At 50.6% G+C, this 13,709-nt stretch overlaps 3 protein-coding genes across 3 annotated transcripts; 1 reads left to right on the top strand and 2 right to left on the bottom strand.

Annotated features, from left to right (window-relative positions):
- Positions 1–468: 468 nt before the first annotated feature.
- HOO65_011252 (Lipid droplet-associated hydrolase) lies at positions 469–1,700 on the bottom strand (the record flags this gene model as incomplete). Its single annotated transcript, XM_071005918.1, has 2 exons — positions 469–623; positions 716–1,700. The coding sequence occupies 2 exons, from the start codon at positions 1,698–1,700 to the stop codon at positions 469–471; spliced, it is 1,140 nt and encodes a 379-aa protein (XP_070863073.1).
- A 952-nt stretch (positions 1,701–2,652) lies between these two features.
- HOO65_011251 (Protein-glutamate O-methyltransferase) lies at positions 2,653–6,443 on the top strand (the record flags this gene model as incomplete). Its single annotated transcript, XM_071005306.1, has 8 exons — positions 2,653–2,665; positions 2,748–2,827; positions 2,916–3,094; positions 3,322–3,477; positions 3,530–4,612; positions 5,417–5,991; positions 6,133–6,244; positions 6,416–6,443. 8 exons carry the CDS (start codon positions 2,653–2,655, stop codon positions 6,441–6,443), a joined length of 2,226 nt encoding a protein of 741 aa, XP_070863072.1.
- Positions 6,444–7,158: 715 nt separating this feature from the next.
- Positions 7,159–13,709, bottom strand: HOO65_011250 (putative DNA helicase INO80; the record flags this gene model as incomplete). The annotated part of the gene is made up of 4 exons (XM_071005227.1): positions 7,159–7,343; positions 7,429–12,001; positions 12,079–12,375; positions 13,188–13,709. The coding sequence occupies 4 exons, from the start codon at positions 13,707–13,709 to the stop codon at positions 7,159–7,161; spliced, it is 5,577 nt and encodes a 1,858-aa protein (XP_070863071.1).

The raw sequence follows: 13,709 nt of genomic DNA, 5'->3' as shown, positions 1-13,709 counted from the left end.
AGTAATAAACGAGCTTAGACATGCCTAGCCTCTCCCTCCCTGAGGCTTACATACACATGGACATATATGCATGCACATGCAGCATGCAAGCCCACGTTTCCCATATTAGCCTATACGAAGAGTAAGAGAAGGCTGGCCGGCCCATTAGGGTTTCTCAGACAGACCGACTGCTCAGGCCATCAAAGCTGTCCTTTGCGGAAATGAAAAGGCGGTGATGCGAAGACATTTGCGAATTTGGGATAAGCCTAAGTAAGCATTCCAGACTAGTAGCCAGTGCGAGTGGACGGAAAATAGACACGAGAGGGAGTAAAACACAAGAAGGAAATGAAGATGGAAAAAAAAAAAAAAAGGGAAAGGTGGTATCTTGATAAAATGCTCGTACAAGGAAACTTTTGGGAAAGTCGTGCAGACGCGAGTGTGCAGACATGTTGGATAGTGTGCAACCAAGACGCCGCCCCCAGTGTTTTCTTAGTACACTCGCTCGTCGTCCCAGTAAATCCTCCCATCAGACATGTCATCCTCATAGCCTTCGTCATCTTCTATTGGGTTGTTGGCTGGAACCATGGTGGCTTCGATTTTGCGGATGCGGTCTCGTACCCAGCCAGCCACGACGTAACTTGCATCTAGCAAAGAAAGAAGGTTAGATCTCTCCGAGACCGTAGAAGGAAAAAGAAGCACTAAGGAAAAAAAAAAAGAAAAAATAAAAGAGACTTACATTCGCGCGTGCAAAACGCATGTGGGATGTTGCCTTTTCGTTCCACCACAATCTCCGTCCGCTCTTTATCTCTAGCCGAGCTCTTCTCGCCCGACTTTCTCCTTCGCTGCGAGATCCATTCGTTGCGTATGTCGGTGTTCACCCAATGGTCGTCTTTAGCAAAAAGAAAATAGAACTTGACAGGGTCTGCACTCGCTAGCGCCTCTGATGGAAGATCCCACCCGTCACGATAGTCTGCAGCTGCTGGCAACTCGTCGACGTTCATCTTCCAAAAGTCAGGGTCCCACCCATCGTCCCCAATGACATCCATCTCATCCAGTGCCATAGCAATGGCCTGGCGCACACCGTCGCGGCTTTTAAGGAAATCAGCAGTTACCTCGGCTGCGCGGGGCGAGAAGCCCATCCACGAACGCAAAATCCAGGCCAGCGCTCCCCATGGAATAAGGAGCAGCAACAGCCACGCGAGAATGTAGAAACTCTCGGCTAGGCCTGGGATACAGCGCAGCCGCGTCAGCTGGCGACCTTGGGGCGACTGGGCAATGTGCACGATTGTGGGGAAGAGAAGAATGCCCGCACGCAGATTGAGGTGCGGCGCGGCTTTGGGATCGCGCTCATGGCGCTTGAAGATCTCCAGAGTGAGATACGAGCCTACTGAATGGCCCATGATGATGACAAAGTCGTATGGCGTCCCAATGCGCGTTTCGTCAAAGCTATTTTCGATGCGCCGGCCAGCCAGATCTTCGTAGAGAGCATCAATCTGATCCGCTACCAGAAACGGCTCGCTGCCGTCTTTGCCGAAGGGCACATGGTCCTCGTCATGGAAGCCGCAGAGGCTCCGGCCGTAGATATCGTAGACCACATCGGGGTCAATTTGCATGAGAATGGTATTGAGAAAGGAAAGAAACTGTTCGTAGTAGTCGATGAGGCCTGGGTTGCCAGGAATGAAGTAGACCAGGGCATGGCGGCCGGTCTTGGGAATCCCCATGGGGGGATGAGCAGGGACCGGGGCATCCGAAGGCCGCGCTTCTTTGCGCGGCTCAGGGCGGGCCGGGAGAGTAGAGGGGAGGAGGGGGAAAGGGCAAGGAGGGGAACAAGGAGGGGAAAGGGATCCTAGGAACAAGGGCGTAGGTTTTTTTTTCCCTTTTTTTTTTTTTTTTACTTGTAGGCTTAATTCTGAGATAGACGATGAAAATAGGTTATGATAGGACGTAAAGGAGGCTTTGGCCCATAACGGCTAGAGGGACAGAGTAGAAAATAAGGAAAAAAAAAAAAGCAAGGAGCAAAAAAGGCGCTGCAGTGATGTATCAGATTAGAGTCGGTGAGAGAAACCTTGGATGTCAAAGCTATGACTATGCGGGAAGTCAGTGAAGGAATGAGAATGAGTGATGAGTGGTACTCTAGGGTTGGCAGCTAGGGTCTGCGCTCGGATGGAGGATCAGGGTTTAGGGCCCTAAGCAATATGCAGATGCAGATATGCAGGTAGACACTGTTGCCTAGGATTAGCTGCCAGCAACAAGCTTAAGATTAAAGATCTGAAGAACGTGACAGCAGATCCCAGCTTCTTCTTATGGGCCTTTTTTTTCTCCTCTGACAAGGCTCCTTTTTGCGCATGTTTGTCTTTGTTCTCTCTGTGGTTTGAGAACTTGTAAGAAAAAAACGAATGGATTGCCTTCTGGCATGCTGACTTTGTCCTCAGGTAAGTCAGGTCAGAGCTCTAGGCCGGGCTGGGCTAGGCTGGGTGTTGAGCTATTTGTGTATTCGGGGTTGTGCATGTACCGGGGCTCCCCCTTTGGACGTTATTAGGTACTTATGCAGTTATAGAGTAACCTACCCCGCCATGCCGTAGCTACAGCAGAGCTATACCCAAGCACCCGTTTCTTGGCAAAGCTTCAGCTTGCTCGTCATCTATCCGCTGTTGTGAATTGCCAGCCGCCAAAATGTCGAACTCAGGTGAGAATAGATACACCCTACTCAGCCAAAACTGAGTATAGCCCCGAGTGTTTCTTGCGCTTCCCCTAACGCAATGTGGTAGCAACCCCTCCCCCGTACATGACCAGCGACCCTGGCTCGTTTGCGTCTGTAACTGCTACCAGACGCTGGCCCATCATCATCGTGAGTCCCTTCTCTTTTACTTTGACCTGAAGGCCTCTACTGCTGCGTCCTTGGGCTCATTAGCTGACAAACCACAACGGAATACAAGACGTCTATTGTCAACGACGTCAGCGTAACTGTGGGAAACCTCAAACTCGAAATCACCAAGCAGCAGGAAGCCAGCGGCACTGTGGACCCTCTTCTCCTGGAGAAAACGGCCGAGCTCGTAGATATCCAGAGTAAGATTGGCGTCCTCAACACTGAAGTGCAGCGCAACAAGCCGATGACGTAAGTCCACCAAGGACCACGGGTATCCACTTTTCTGGCACCTCGCCTGTCTTCTGGCCTGCCATTCACGCACGGCATGGCTCTCTTGCGCGAGCTTTGGGGCTCTTCAGGTCTGAATCTTTTTAGACCCCAAGATCCTAAGCTTGTAGCCCTCGACCCAAGCTCAATTTCAGCCTCAGTCTGCTAGACGCTTGGACACGCACACTGACCAACTCGTGGCAATTTAGGCCCGTTGAAGACGATGGCTTCGATGATGTTGCTTTGTACAACAAAGTTATTGAGGCTCTGAAGTCAGAGGCTAACAACGCCGATGGCAAGAGCCCCGAGCTGTATGCGCGGTGGCACAATGCCCCTTGGCTCTTCACTGAGTGTTACTTGTTCCGGTGAGTCTAGCTTATACGTGCTCTCAACCCTATCGTGCCTGTTGTCTAACAGAACCCCTATTCTGTTTTCCAGCCGTCTCAACACTTTCTTTGTCATGTCTAAACACTGGAAGAACTACGACGTCTTTGCACGCCAAAAGACGAGCGCCTTCCACTCTTCACGCCCTGCTGTCCTAGAACTAGCCCTCCGCTACATCGAGCTAATGACACAGATATCGGCTAAAAAGGGCGATGAGACTACGCCGCAAGATGTTGAGACTGACAAGGCTACCGAGGCCCTGCTATTTGCCGAAATGGCTGAAATCTGCCTCTGGGGCAATGCAACTGACTTGTCTTTGCTGACATCGCTTACCTACGAAGATCTACAAAAGCTCCAGGGAAGCGAGGCTCGCAAACAAAGCGAAGCCAAGATTCTGGCCAACGACTTGCCCAGAGCCTTCGAGCTGTTATATGCTGCTCGGGAATCCGGCAAGAAGGACCGCCGTGTGGATATTGTACTAGATAACGCCGGCTTCGAGCTCTATGTCGACCTGATCCTGGCCGGCTACTTGCTAGCCTCTGATTTGGCCACAACAGTAGTCCTGCATCCCAAGTCTATGCCTTGGTTTGTTAGTGACGTGCTTCCGGCTGACTTCCAATCTCTGTTAATGGCCATGGCCAACCCAACATCCTTCTTTGAGAGCCCTGATGAAAGTAGCACCGACGGGCGACCAATTGTGCCGCTGCAGGAAGAGGAAAACAAGGCACTGTTTGATGTGTTTCGCTCGTGGAGCGGCTACCATGCCAACAGCCAGATGGTCATCCGGCCCAACCGCTTCTGGACACACGGCAGCAGCTTTGATGCAATGCCGGCCGAAGCCCCCACGCTATTCGCCGACCTGCAGGCTAGCGAGCTGGTCATCTTCAAAGGCGACCTAAACTACCGCAAATTGACCCGCGATGTCATGTGGGATCCTACTACGCCGTTTACCACCGCTCTTGGCCCCTTAGGGCCTGGAAGCGGATTAAATGTGCTTGCGTTGCGCACATGCAAGGCCGATGTTGTTGTCGGACTCCCAGCAGGTAAAGACGAGGAACTGCGCGCTATGGAAGGTGGGGGTGGTGATAAGGCTCGTGAATGGTGCTGGAGTGGTAAGTGGGCGGTGGTGCAATTGTCCCAAGGGAAATAGAGAGCCATTTCAGGCCTGGGATATATACCAATAGATTCCAGTGCATGGTATTATGGCATTGTATATATCGTACAGTAGCAGTATCAGTACAAACTAAACAGACTGTTTCATCTGTTACAAGTACACAGAATGGGTAATAGTGCTGTTCCGGTCTCTCTCTCTCTCTCTCTCTCTCTCTTCTTCCCCCTCCCGCTCTCGCTTGTACCCTATCCTCAATTCCACGCGTTTAACCTAACCATGGGTTTGTGTTGCTGTCTCGCTCCACCACTGTTTCTCTTTGCCATCTACCGCAGCCAAATTAAGACAAATAGCAGCACAAATCAGGTGCAGTCCCCTAATTCTGGACATACCTGTTGGCTGTGTTGATTCAGCCCCAGCGTACCAAGAACGAACCGGCTACAGCCAAAAGAAAAAGCTCCCATCTCTCTGTGAATTTGTCTTGCAGAGTCCTGTGGGTTTTCTTTTCGTTTCGGATCTTGTGTGCAGTTAAGCGGCGATTCTATTTGTTGATATATTGGCTTTGTCTGAGAACCAACCCAAGACAGCAAGACATGGCAAAAAAAAAACGCCACGATGATCGGGACGCAAGAGACACAACGGCTGTGTTTTCTTGGTGTATCTTCCGTTGTTCTGTCTCTGTGTGGCGAGAGGGAGTGAGGCTTGACGCACTGTTGCCTTGCTACTTGCCTCGGGACCTGCTCGACACCAGAAAAAAGAGCCAGTGGCACACTTCTCTCTTATACACGCAGTCTCTCACACTTACACCTCAGCCCGTTCGCCAAACTCACCCCGAACCCAACGTCCTCTCCGCCTCGACACCCCCACGACTCATCAACTCCTCGCGCTGTTATCTCGGACGAAGATGCAAAGCTCGCTGACCATCTCCATCCCCACCACCACTTCCACCCGTTCTCCGTTCTCCGTATGCCCTTCATACTCCTATTAGCTTACACGGCCCTGCCGGTCTGTGCACTTGCCGCTGTCCTGCTTGCCGCATCTCGAGTCTATGTGTCTCTCGCCATGCGTCATCAACTACCTGCGTCTATATTACCATCTACTTGCACATCACACAACTCATCAGATTCCTTGACGCCCATGCCCACCATGGTATGTGTCCTCCTCGCAGCAGCTCTCTGCATCGGGAGCACAGTCACGGCGCTAACGCTCTTTTGTTTGGCCCAGCCTCTCGTGCATCTCAATGCGCCCAGTATTTTTCTCGCACTTGTTGGTAATATGTTCGCCAAGGTAGGCAGTATGGTGTCCCTGTGTCGAGGGCGAGCCGGCTTGGGATGGGCTTTGAGCACTGTGGTGGGGGGAGGGCAGATTGTTGCAAGCATCGGAGCCGGTGTGTCTGTGGTTCTAGCCCAAAAATTGAGTGGGCTAGGAGTCGTGGGGTTGAGGGCTTCATGGGGTAAGGACAGGACCCCTCGGTAATGGATGAAACATTGGAAGAGTATGAAAGTCTATATTTGCTAACCACCAATAGGCGTGAACACTGCTACAGATATCATGTTCTGGACATGTGTGCTAGTAGCTCTGCACAAGCTCAAGATCCTATGGACGGGCCAAAGCATTCTTCCCATTGTTGCAATTATAATGTATGTTGTCCAACCACCAAAACCACGCAGGGGGGAACTAATACATGCCATGTAGAACGACCATAGTCGGGAGCATCCGTCTTGTCGCACCACTGGACTGGCAGGTCTGCATAGTTTTATGTAGTCTTCACTTATCACTCTCTATCACAACACTCTGTCTCGTGCCTTTAGACATCACGGCCACAACCATGTCGCCTAGCCAAACACGACTCATGGAGTCGTGCTCTTCATCAATTGTGAATCTCACGCCTCGAGCAAGCGAAAACGACGCCGTTATATATGATGATGTGCTGAAGTTGCGCTGGGACGTTGTGGCCGAGTTAGTGACGGTTGTTTCCGTGTCAGCACACGATAGCGACAGCCATGAGCTAGAAGGCATTTTGAAGACAGTCGAGTTGACAGTAATAGAAGAAAGCAAAGGAAAAAAGATGAAGAGAAATAATAATAATCGTGTAACGTAGCAGAAAAAAAAAACAAATAACAAAATACAAAATACAAAATACAACGGAGTTGATAGAGAGGGGGAGGGGGAGCCAAGCCCAAGTGAAAAAGTAGAAAAATAAATAAGAAAATAAATAAGAAATATAATAAAAGCAATTCTAAAGAAAACAGTTCCACTACCAAAAACAGCACAAGCGACAACATTGTGATGATAATAAGAAAACAAGTAAAACAAACCAAGAAACCAGCCTGGGGCCAAACCCCCCTCGAATAAAAAGACAAAAGATTCAAAAAAAAAGAACAGGAAGAAGGAAATTGAAGAGCAATGATGCCATGGGATAAGGAGAAGAGAATGTACACAGAAGAAGCAGTCATGTGCCTCAAGACTCCCTTCTCGTAGAAATCAGAGAGCACGCGCCAACATTTAGAATCAAGTCAGGATGCACTAAACAAAGTGTCTCTCTCCTTAACCCTTAGTCTTCTGCTGCTGCTGCTGCGACACGCTGCCGCCCGGATCGTGCTTTCTTGGGTCCGCCAGCTACTTTGCGCTTCTTCGACGTCTTCCCATCCGGTTGTTCGGCTGGCTCATCGCTATTGGCAACAACACCACCGCCGCCACCACCAGCAGAAGCAGCACCGTCATCGAATCGGCCCTCGCCTAGAAACAACATCAGACGTTAGCATACATACACAACACGCTACTCGGCCTATACAAATCATAAAATGAAGCAGTCAAGACTCACCTTCATGGTACATGTCATCCAGGCTCATGTCGCCGTTGGCTGCAGCACCTGCGCGTTTACGTTTGCCGCCCTTCTTCTTCTGGAGTTTATCGTATTCGCCGCTCTCTAACAGCTCGCGCTCGCGTTTTTCGATCAGTTCCGCTTGCTCATCGTCTACCAACCACATAGCAATATCGCGGTTTCTATTCTCCGGAGGACGACGACCAGAAAAGTCGACGCTGGCACCACCACCCTGGATGACCACACGCTGCACTTCCTCCTTCTGCATGGCTCGCGTGCGAATACGCTCTTCGATCGTGCCACGTGTAATCAACCGGTAAACGGTGACTTGTTTCTTCTGGCCAAGACGATGGGCACGGTCCATGGCCTGAGAATCAATGGTCGGGTTCCAATCCGAGTCGTAGAAAATGACCGTGTCAGCAGTCGTCAAATTGATACCCAGACCACCAGCACGTGTTGACAATAGGAAGATGAAGATTTCAGGGCGTGTCTGGAAGTCGTGCACTGTATCACGGCGATCCTCCAACTTCGTGGAGCCATCCAAGCGGCAGTATTTATAGTTGCGGTACGTGAGGTACTCTTCCATGAGGTCGATCATGCGAGTCATTTGGAAGTACAGCAGCACACGATGGCCCTCGTTCTTGAGTTTGAAGAGCAACTCATCCAGCTTAGCCAACTTGCCACTGTCTGTAACAAACCGATGCATAGATGGAACAGTAATGTTGGTGAAACGAGACTTCTCCTTGTCCGGTGTAGGAAGCAGTGCTCTTGTAGGCCAAAAGGTAGGTCGGATCTTTTCAGTAATGAGAGCCTTCTGCTCAACAGAGTTGGGCCCATAGATAGCACGACGAATAGAAATGTTGAATAGCGTTTCAAGTCGTTCCGGCTCGGTGGCACTACTAGTACAGCTGATGTCGATTGGAATAGCAGTAGCACTAGGGCGACCAGCTTGCTCCAGACGGCCAAGGCCCGACATATTAAAACAGCCTCTGGCAGCATTCATCATGTTGTGAAGAGCACCTTCAGGGGCTAGGTCAGCAAAAATACGACGACTACTACGCTCTTTTATCAGGAAAAGGGCGTGTCTAGGGGTGAAGTCTCCGTCTTCCTCATCGTAAATCATGCCCAGGTGCTCAAGACGGTCGCTCCGGTTAGCAGCCTTGACCGACCGATCCATTATACTCTCGTGAGTTGCGTTGTACACTTCACCAACACTCGTATCGGCAAAACGCAGCCAAGAAAACGCATCAGCACCTTCCATGCTTTGCCGAACATTATCAGGATGATAGATGTTCATCATGTGAGAAAGATACTTATTACGCCACCCAGCCTTGACATTGTCACTTCCCGGCTTGCAAAGGCGGCCGCCATTACGCCAAACAAGTTGAGGCAGCTTGTATTCAATAGCGCCACGGGGGGAGTACGGTGCGATGATTTGGTTGCCTTCACGGATAAATGACGCCGTTTCCGCAAAGTAGCCCATGTTGAATGCGGAAGCAGTTTCAGCGCGTTCAAACAGGTCGGGATGGTTGCACACCTTTCTGAACTGCATAACCAGGTTCATCAGGGTACCCGAGTCGTTGTCATCACCCATCGTAGCCTTTTCAATAAGATCCATGACACTGATCTGGCGGCGCAAGTTGCGGTAGTACTCACGTTGACGGTAGGTCAAGTCGCAGTACACATCAAGCTCAATCTTGTCTCCCAACTCTTTCTGCACATGTTTCTTGACACGGCGCAGCATGAAGGGCTTCAGAATCATGTGGAGACGTTTAAGTTGGTCCTCGTTCAGCTTGGTGTTGCTAGTAGCGTGAGACTCAATGTCTTTGGAGAACCACTCACTAAACTCGTCGTGAGAGTCAAAGAGCGAAGGCATGATAAAATGAAGCAGAGCCCACAGCTCCTGCATGTTGTTCTGGATGGGCGTACCCGTCAGCAAAAGTCGGTTGCGACAGTGGAATGACAAGAGACACTTCCACCGCGAACTCTGAGAGCTCTTGATAGCCTGCGCCTCGTCTAGAATCATGTACTGCCAGCGCATCTTTTGGAAGTATGATACATCCGACACAACCATCTGATACGAAGTAATGCACACGTGGAACGGCGCATCCTTTTTATAGATCGAGTGCTTGCGGTCCCAAAACTTTCTCAGGACCTTTCTGTCGCCCGCAGTACCCCAGTATGGGAGAATCTTGAACTCGGGCACAAACTTTCGGACCTCCTGCTCCCAATTGTGCAACGTCGAGGCTGGGCATACAACCAAGAAGGGACCCCACACGTCGTATTTTTCGGCAAGGTAGGCCATGACGGAAATAGACTGGACTGTCTTTCCGAGACCCATTTCGTCGGCTAGAATACCATTGATACCTTGTTCGTACAGGTTGGCAAGCCAGTTAAGACCCTTCAGTTGGTACTCCTTGAGCTGTGCATTGATGAGCTTAGGCTGTTCAATCTCAACATCGCCAAGGCCGGTTGGATTCTGGAAATTCATTTCACCGGTTTCATCCATATCGGGGCCTTCGTTGTTGAAATCACGGGCCTTCTTCTGGGCCTCCTCGATGGCACTTTGGGCATTGGCCATGGCAGCAGCCTGAAGTTGGGTTTCGTCCTCGTTATCAAAGTCGAGATTCTCAAAATCAGTAACCTTGGCATTTGACCCTGTTGTTGGTACGGCAATTGATGGTTTTGGCGCCTCTGAGGAATTGGTGTCCTTGGCAATTTCGGGGTTGTCGGTACTGCGTTCGACTTCATCCGTCTTAATTTTCTTGCCAATGAAATGGGAGTAGAGCTCGGTCTGGGAAATAAGGAAATTGAGTTTCCTTTTCTGTCTGGCTGCTTCACGATCAGCCTCCTCGCGGCGCTGGTTTTCAAGTTCTTGCCTTTCAGCCGCTTTGCGATGATCACGTTCCTCACGCTCGTTGCGTTTCCAGAAACTCATCATATCACGCATCACACGCTTGGCACGAGCCTGCTGGTCTTTAGCGCCCTTGTTTGTCCGCAGCTGCCACCGCTTAGCTTCTTTAGAAGCCAGTAAAGCGGTTTTCTTAAGGTTAGATGCCTTGGTAGCATAGGAGTCTACTGCAACCTTGAATGTCTTCCCAACATCCTTGCGAGCAAGATCCCTCCAAATTTGATCGTATATCTGGTTGTAGCCCTTGGATTCAAACTTGGCCTCGGGTGCGGGCGGCTCGGCAGTCTTTTCCTTCTCCTTGGCCTTTTCTCGCTCCTTGGTCTCTTTCGCAGATGCCTTGACTTCTTTTGTCTCAGTTTCCTTGTCAGTTTCCTCAGCCTTGTCCGGCTTCGAAACCTTGGACTTGAGACGGATTATGCGGGCCTTGCTCTCCTCCCTAGATGGAAGCTCCTCGCCAGCATCTAGGGCAGCCTGAGCAGCCTCGGCGGAATCCTTTTCGGCCTGTTTTTGCTCCCTGGACTTCTTGAGGCGATTTCCTGCTCGGCTCTTAGACTTCTTCGGAGTATCGGTTTCGGATGGCAAGACAGAGCTATTGCCAATCCCTTCCATTTGCTGAAGATCGACATTACGAACAGGTCCCTTAAGGCCCTTCTGGAGAATAAGCTTGGTTTGTTGGGCCTTTTTGGAGGCACGCTCAGCATCACGCAGGTGTTTCTGGCGTTCGGTTTCGTCTGCAGCAGCCAGAGCACGGGCAAGCGCAGCTTCCCTTTGTTCAATTGTGACAGCCATAGACTTTTCACGCCTGCGCTTACGCTGCATGTCTTTCTTCCGTTCTTTCTCAGCATGCAGCTCCTGTTCCTTGACTTCGGCCAGTGCGGCATCAACATTGCCCTCATCGTAGCGTCTGCGACCAAATTCAGCGTGAGCCAGCAAGCGCTTGCCCAGAGATAATGCCAAGTCTTGATCACGACGAAGGCAAAACGAAACGTCAATGTCTTGTATCCGCCGGCGCCGTTTAGTAGCGCTTTTCATGAACTCTATGCGCTGGGCTTCGACAAAGTCGAGGTCTGTCTGGTCAGCCTTGGATGCACTAGCCTCGATCATTTCCATGTGTCGTGCGATCTTCTTTTCGTTGTTGGCGGGTGCTGATTTGCCATTGTTTTTAAGTGAGCCATTGCTTTGCCGCTTGGACGAAGCCTTGTTAGCAGAGCTTCGTCGAGACTTGGAAGGTTCAGAATCCTTGATGTCATTGACACGACTTCTAATTTTTTTGACTGAGGATGACTTTCTACGGTTATCCTTCTTCGTCTTGACTGGAGCGTCAGACTCATCCAAGACTTCAGATTCGGGCTCTATTTCGGCTTCGGTTTCGACAGGATATTCTGTTTCCATGCCAACATCAATATCCGGAGGTGCGAGGATAGATGATTCTTGTGCGTGTGGCGAGTCGGCCTTGCGAGATTTTGTAGACTCCCTAAGGGGAGAGAAGGAGCGTGCGGGTTGGTCGCGTTCACGCAGGGAGGGAAGTTCGCGATCGCGGCCCCGTTCATGCTCCCGATCATTCTCACGCTCGCGTTCGCGTTCATGCCCATGCTCTACGTCAGCGAGCGGGGTTTTCGCGATTGGCTCAGAGCTAGTGAGAATATTCGAAAACGACATGACCTTTTCGTGACAAGTAAAGTTAGCAACACAAGTACAAGTGCAGTTTCAGAGTTGTTGTTATGAAAATAAAGACTCACATTAGCAGACCGAGCCGGCAATGTAGGCGAGGCAGGCTTAAGGAGCGACGGCAAGCCACCTGATGACGAGGTGCCGTTTGATCTAGACATAGTCGGGGACGAAGTGTCGGAAGGCTCGCCGTCTCGGGGGCGGCGAGGCGGGCTGCCGACAGTAAGACCGCCCAATGGAGGTGGCCGTGATAACGAACGATGAGCAGAGTGGATGGAGGTAGATTGTTGGGGCGACGCGTAGTGGCTCTGATGGGAAGATCTCGACTCGGTGTGCGTGTTTCGAGGAAGATCAAAGGGATCCAAGGGCTAATTGATTGTGATGATGTCAGACTCTGCAGAGGTGATGAGAAAAAAAATGACGATGAAAAGAAGCGATGCTAGTTGGGGAAATGATATGAGAAAAGGGGGATGTTATGTAATATTGCAAGAGCGAGAAAAAAAAATGGATTCGTGATAATGGAAGGTGCAAACAAAATGCAAACGGGAAGGCAAATTGCAGTAGTAAAAAAAAAAAGCAAAACGCAAGACAAAAATAGACTGACAACAAGACAAAAGGGAGACGTGGGTAGACGAGAAGAGGGAAGGCAAAGGGGGCGAAAATAAAAAATGAAAAAAGAGACGAGGGGGGAAAATAAAACAGTTATAGTTATGATTATGGTTATGGGCAATCAGATTTGGCTGTTTGTGTGGGAAAACATTCGAGCTTGCTTGGTGTTGTTGAAGGAAGGCCTCTAGGCTAGGTAGTTGCGTGGTGTTCGCGATTTTTGGCTTGGTGGTATTTTTTGCTTTATCGCGGTTGGAGGACAGCTTCAAAGCGCGTGGTCCGATGGCCAAAAAAAGAGTATGCAAGGTTGCCAAGGCATCACCGAGTCATCGCAGCATCATTTAATAGCGATGATCAATAAAAATTCCAAGGGCTCACGAGTATTGCGGAACAAACGCGATATCTGGGGAAGTAAAAGCAAACAGGACAGGGCGATGTATATGTGTGTGTGTATAGTCAAAAAGGGACAACATGCACTAAGCCCACCAAGAACTTTGATGACGGAAAAAAGCACACAACAAAAAAAGCCCGAGAGCCAAGAAATCAAAGAACACAGGTGCTCGTTACGACCTACCTTGGATGTTGATTCGTTCCATGATCGCGATTCAGAAGCGATTGAATCGGACGTGGGGTCGTAGAACCCGCTTCCCTCGCGCCGGGCCAAAGCCGGTGCTTGCGCAGAGGCTCGAGGTGGCGCATACAATGGCGGCGGGCGCATAGGGGAGGTTCTTTGGCCCGGGGTCGGTGCCGATGCGGGAGGAGGGCCAGGTGGAGGGTCTCGGTAGGCTGAGGACGCGAACGGGTATTGCGAGGCCGGGGTTGTGGATGAGGTTAGATGGTGGCGATTATGGTGGGTGTCGGTTGTCGAGTACGAGGATGCCGGTGTGTGCTGGTGGTAATCAGCCTTGGGAGGCGGCGATCGCAAGCTAAAGCCGGGGATGTGATGCGACGTCGAAGAGGGTGTGGAAGGCTGAGGATTCATCAGGTCGCGCATTTGGTGTTGTTGGTGGAAGCTCTGGTGTTGGTGTTGTGGGTGGTCGCGTTCACCCTCGTCGTCAGGGTGTTGCAAAACAGTGGAGCGAAAGTTTGAGTCCAT

The sequence above is a fragment of the Ceratocystis lukuohia genome, assembly GCF_044167205.1.
Source record: "Ceratocystis lukuohia strain C4212 chromosome Unknown Supercontig1_pilon, whole genome shotgun sequence".
Lineage (NCBI taxonomy): Eukaryota > Fungi > Ascomycota > Sordariomycetes > Microascales > Ceratocystidaceae > Ceratocystis > Ceratocystis lukuohia.
This window is presented reverse-complemented; position numbering and strand designations above follow the sequence as displayed.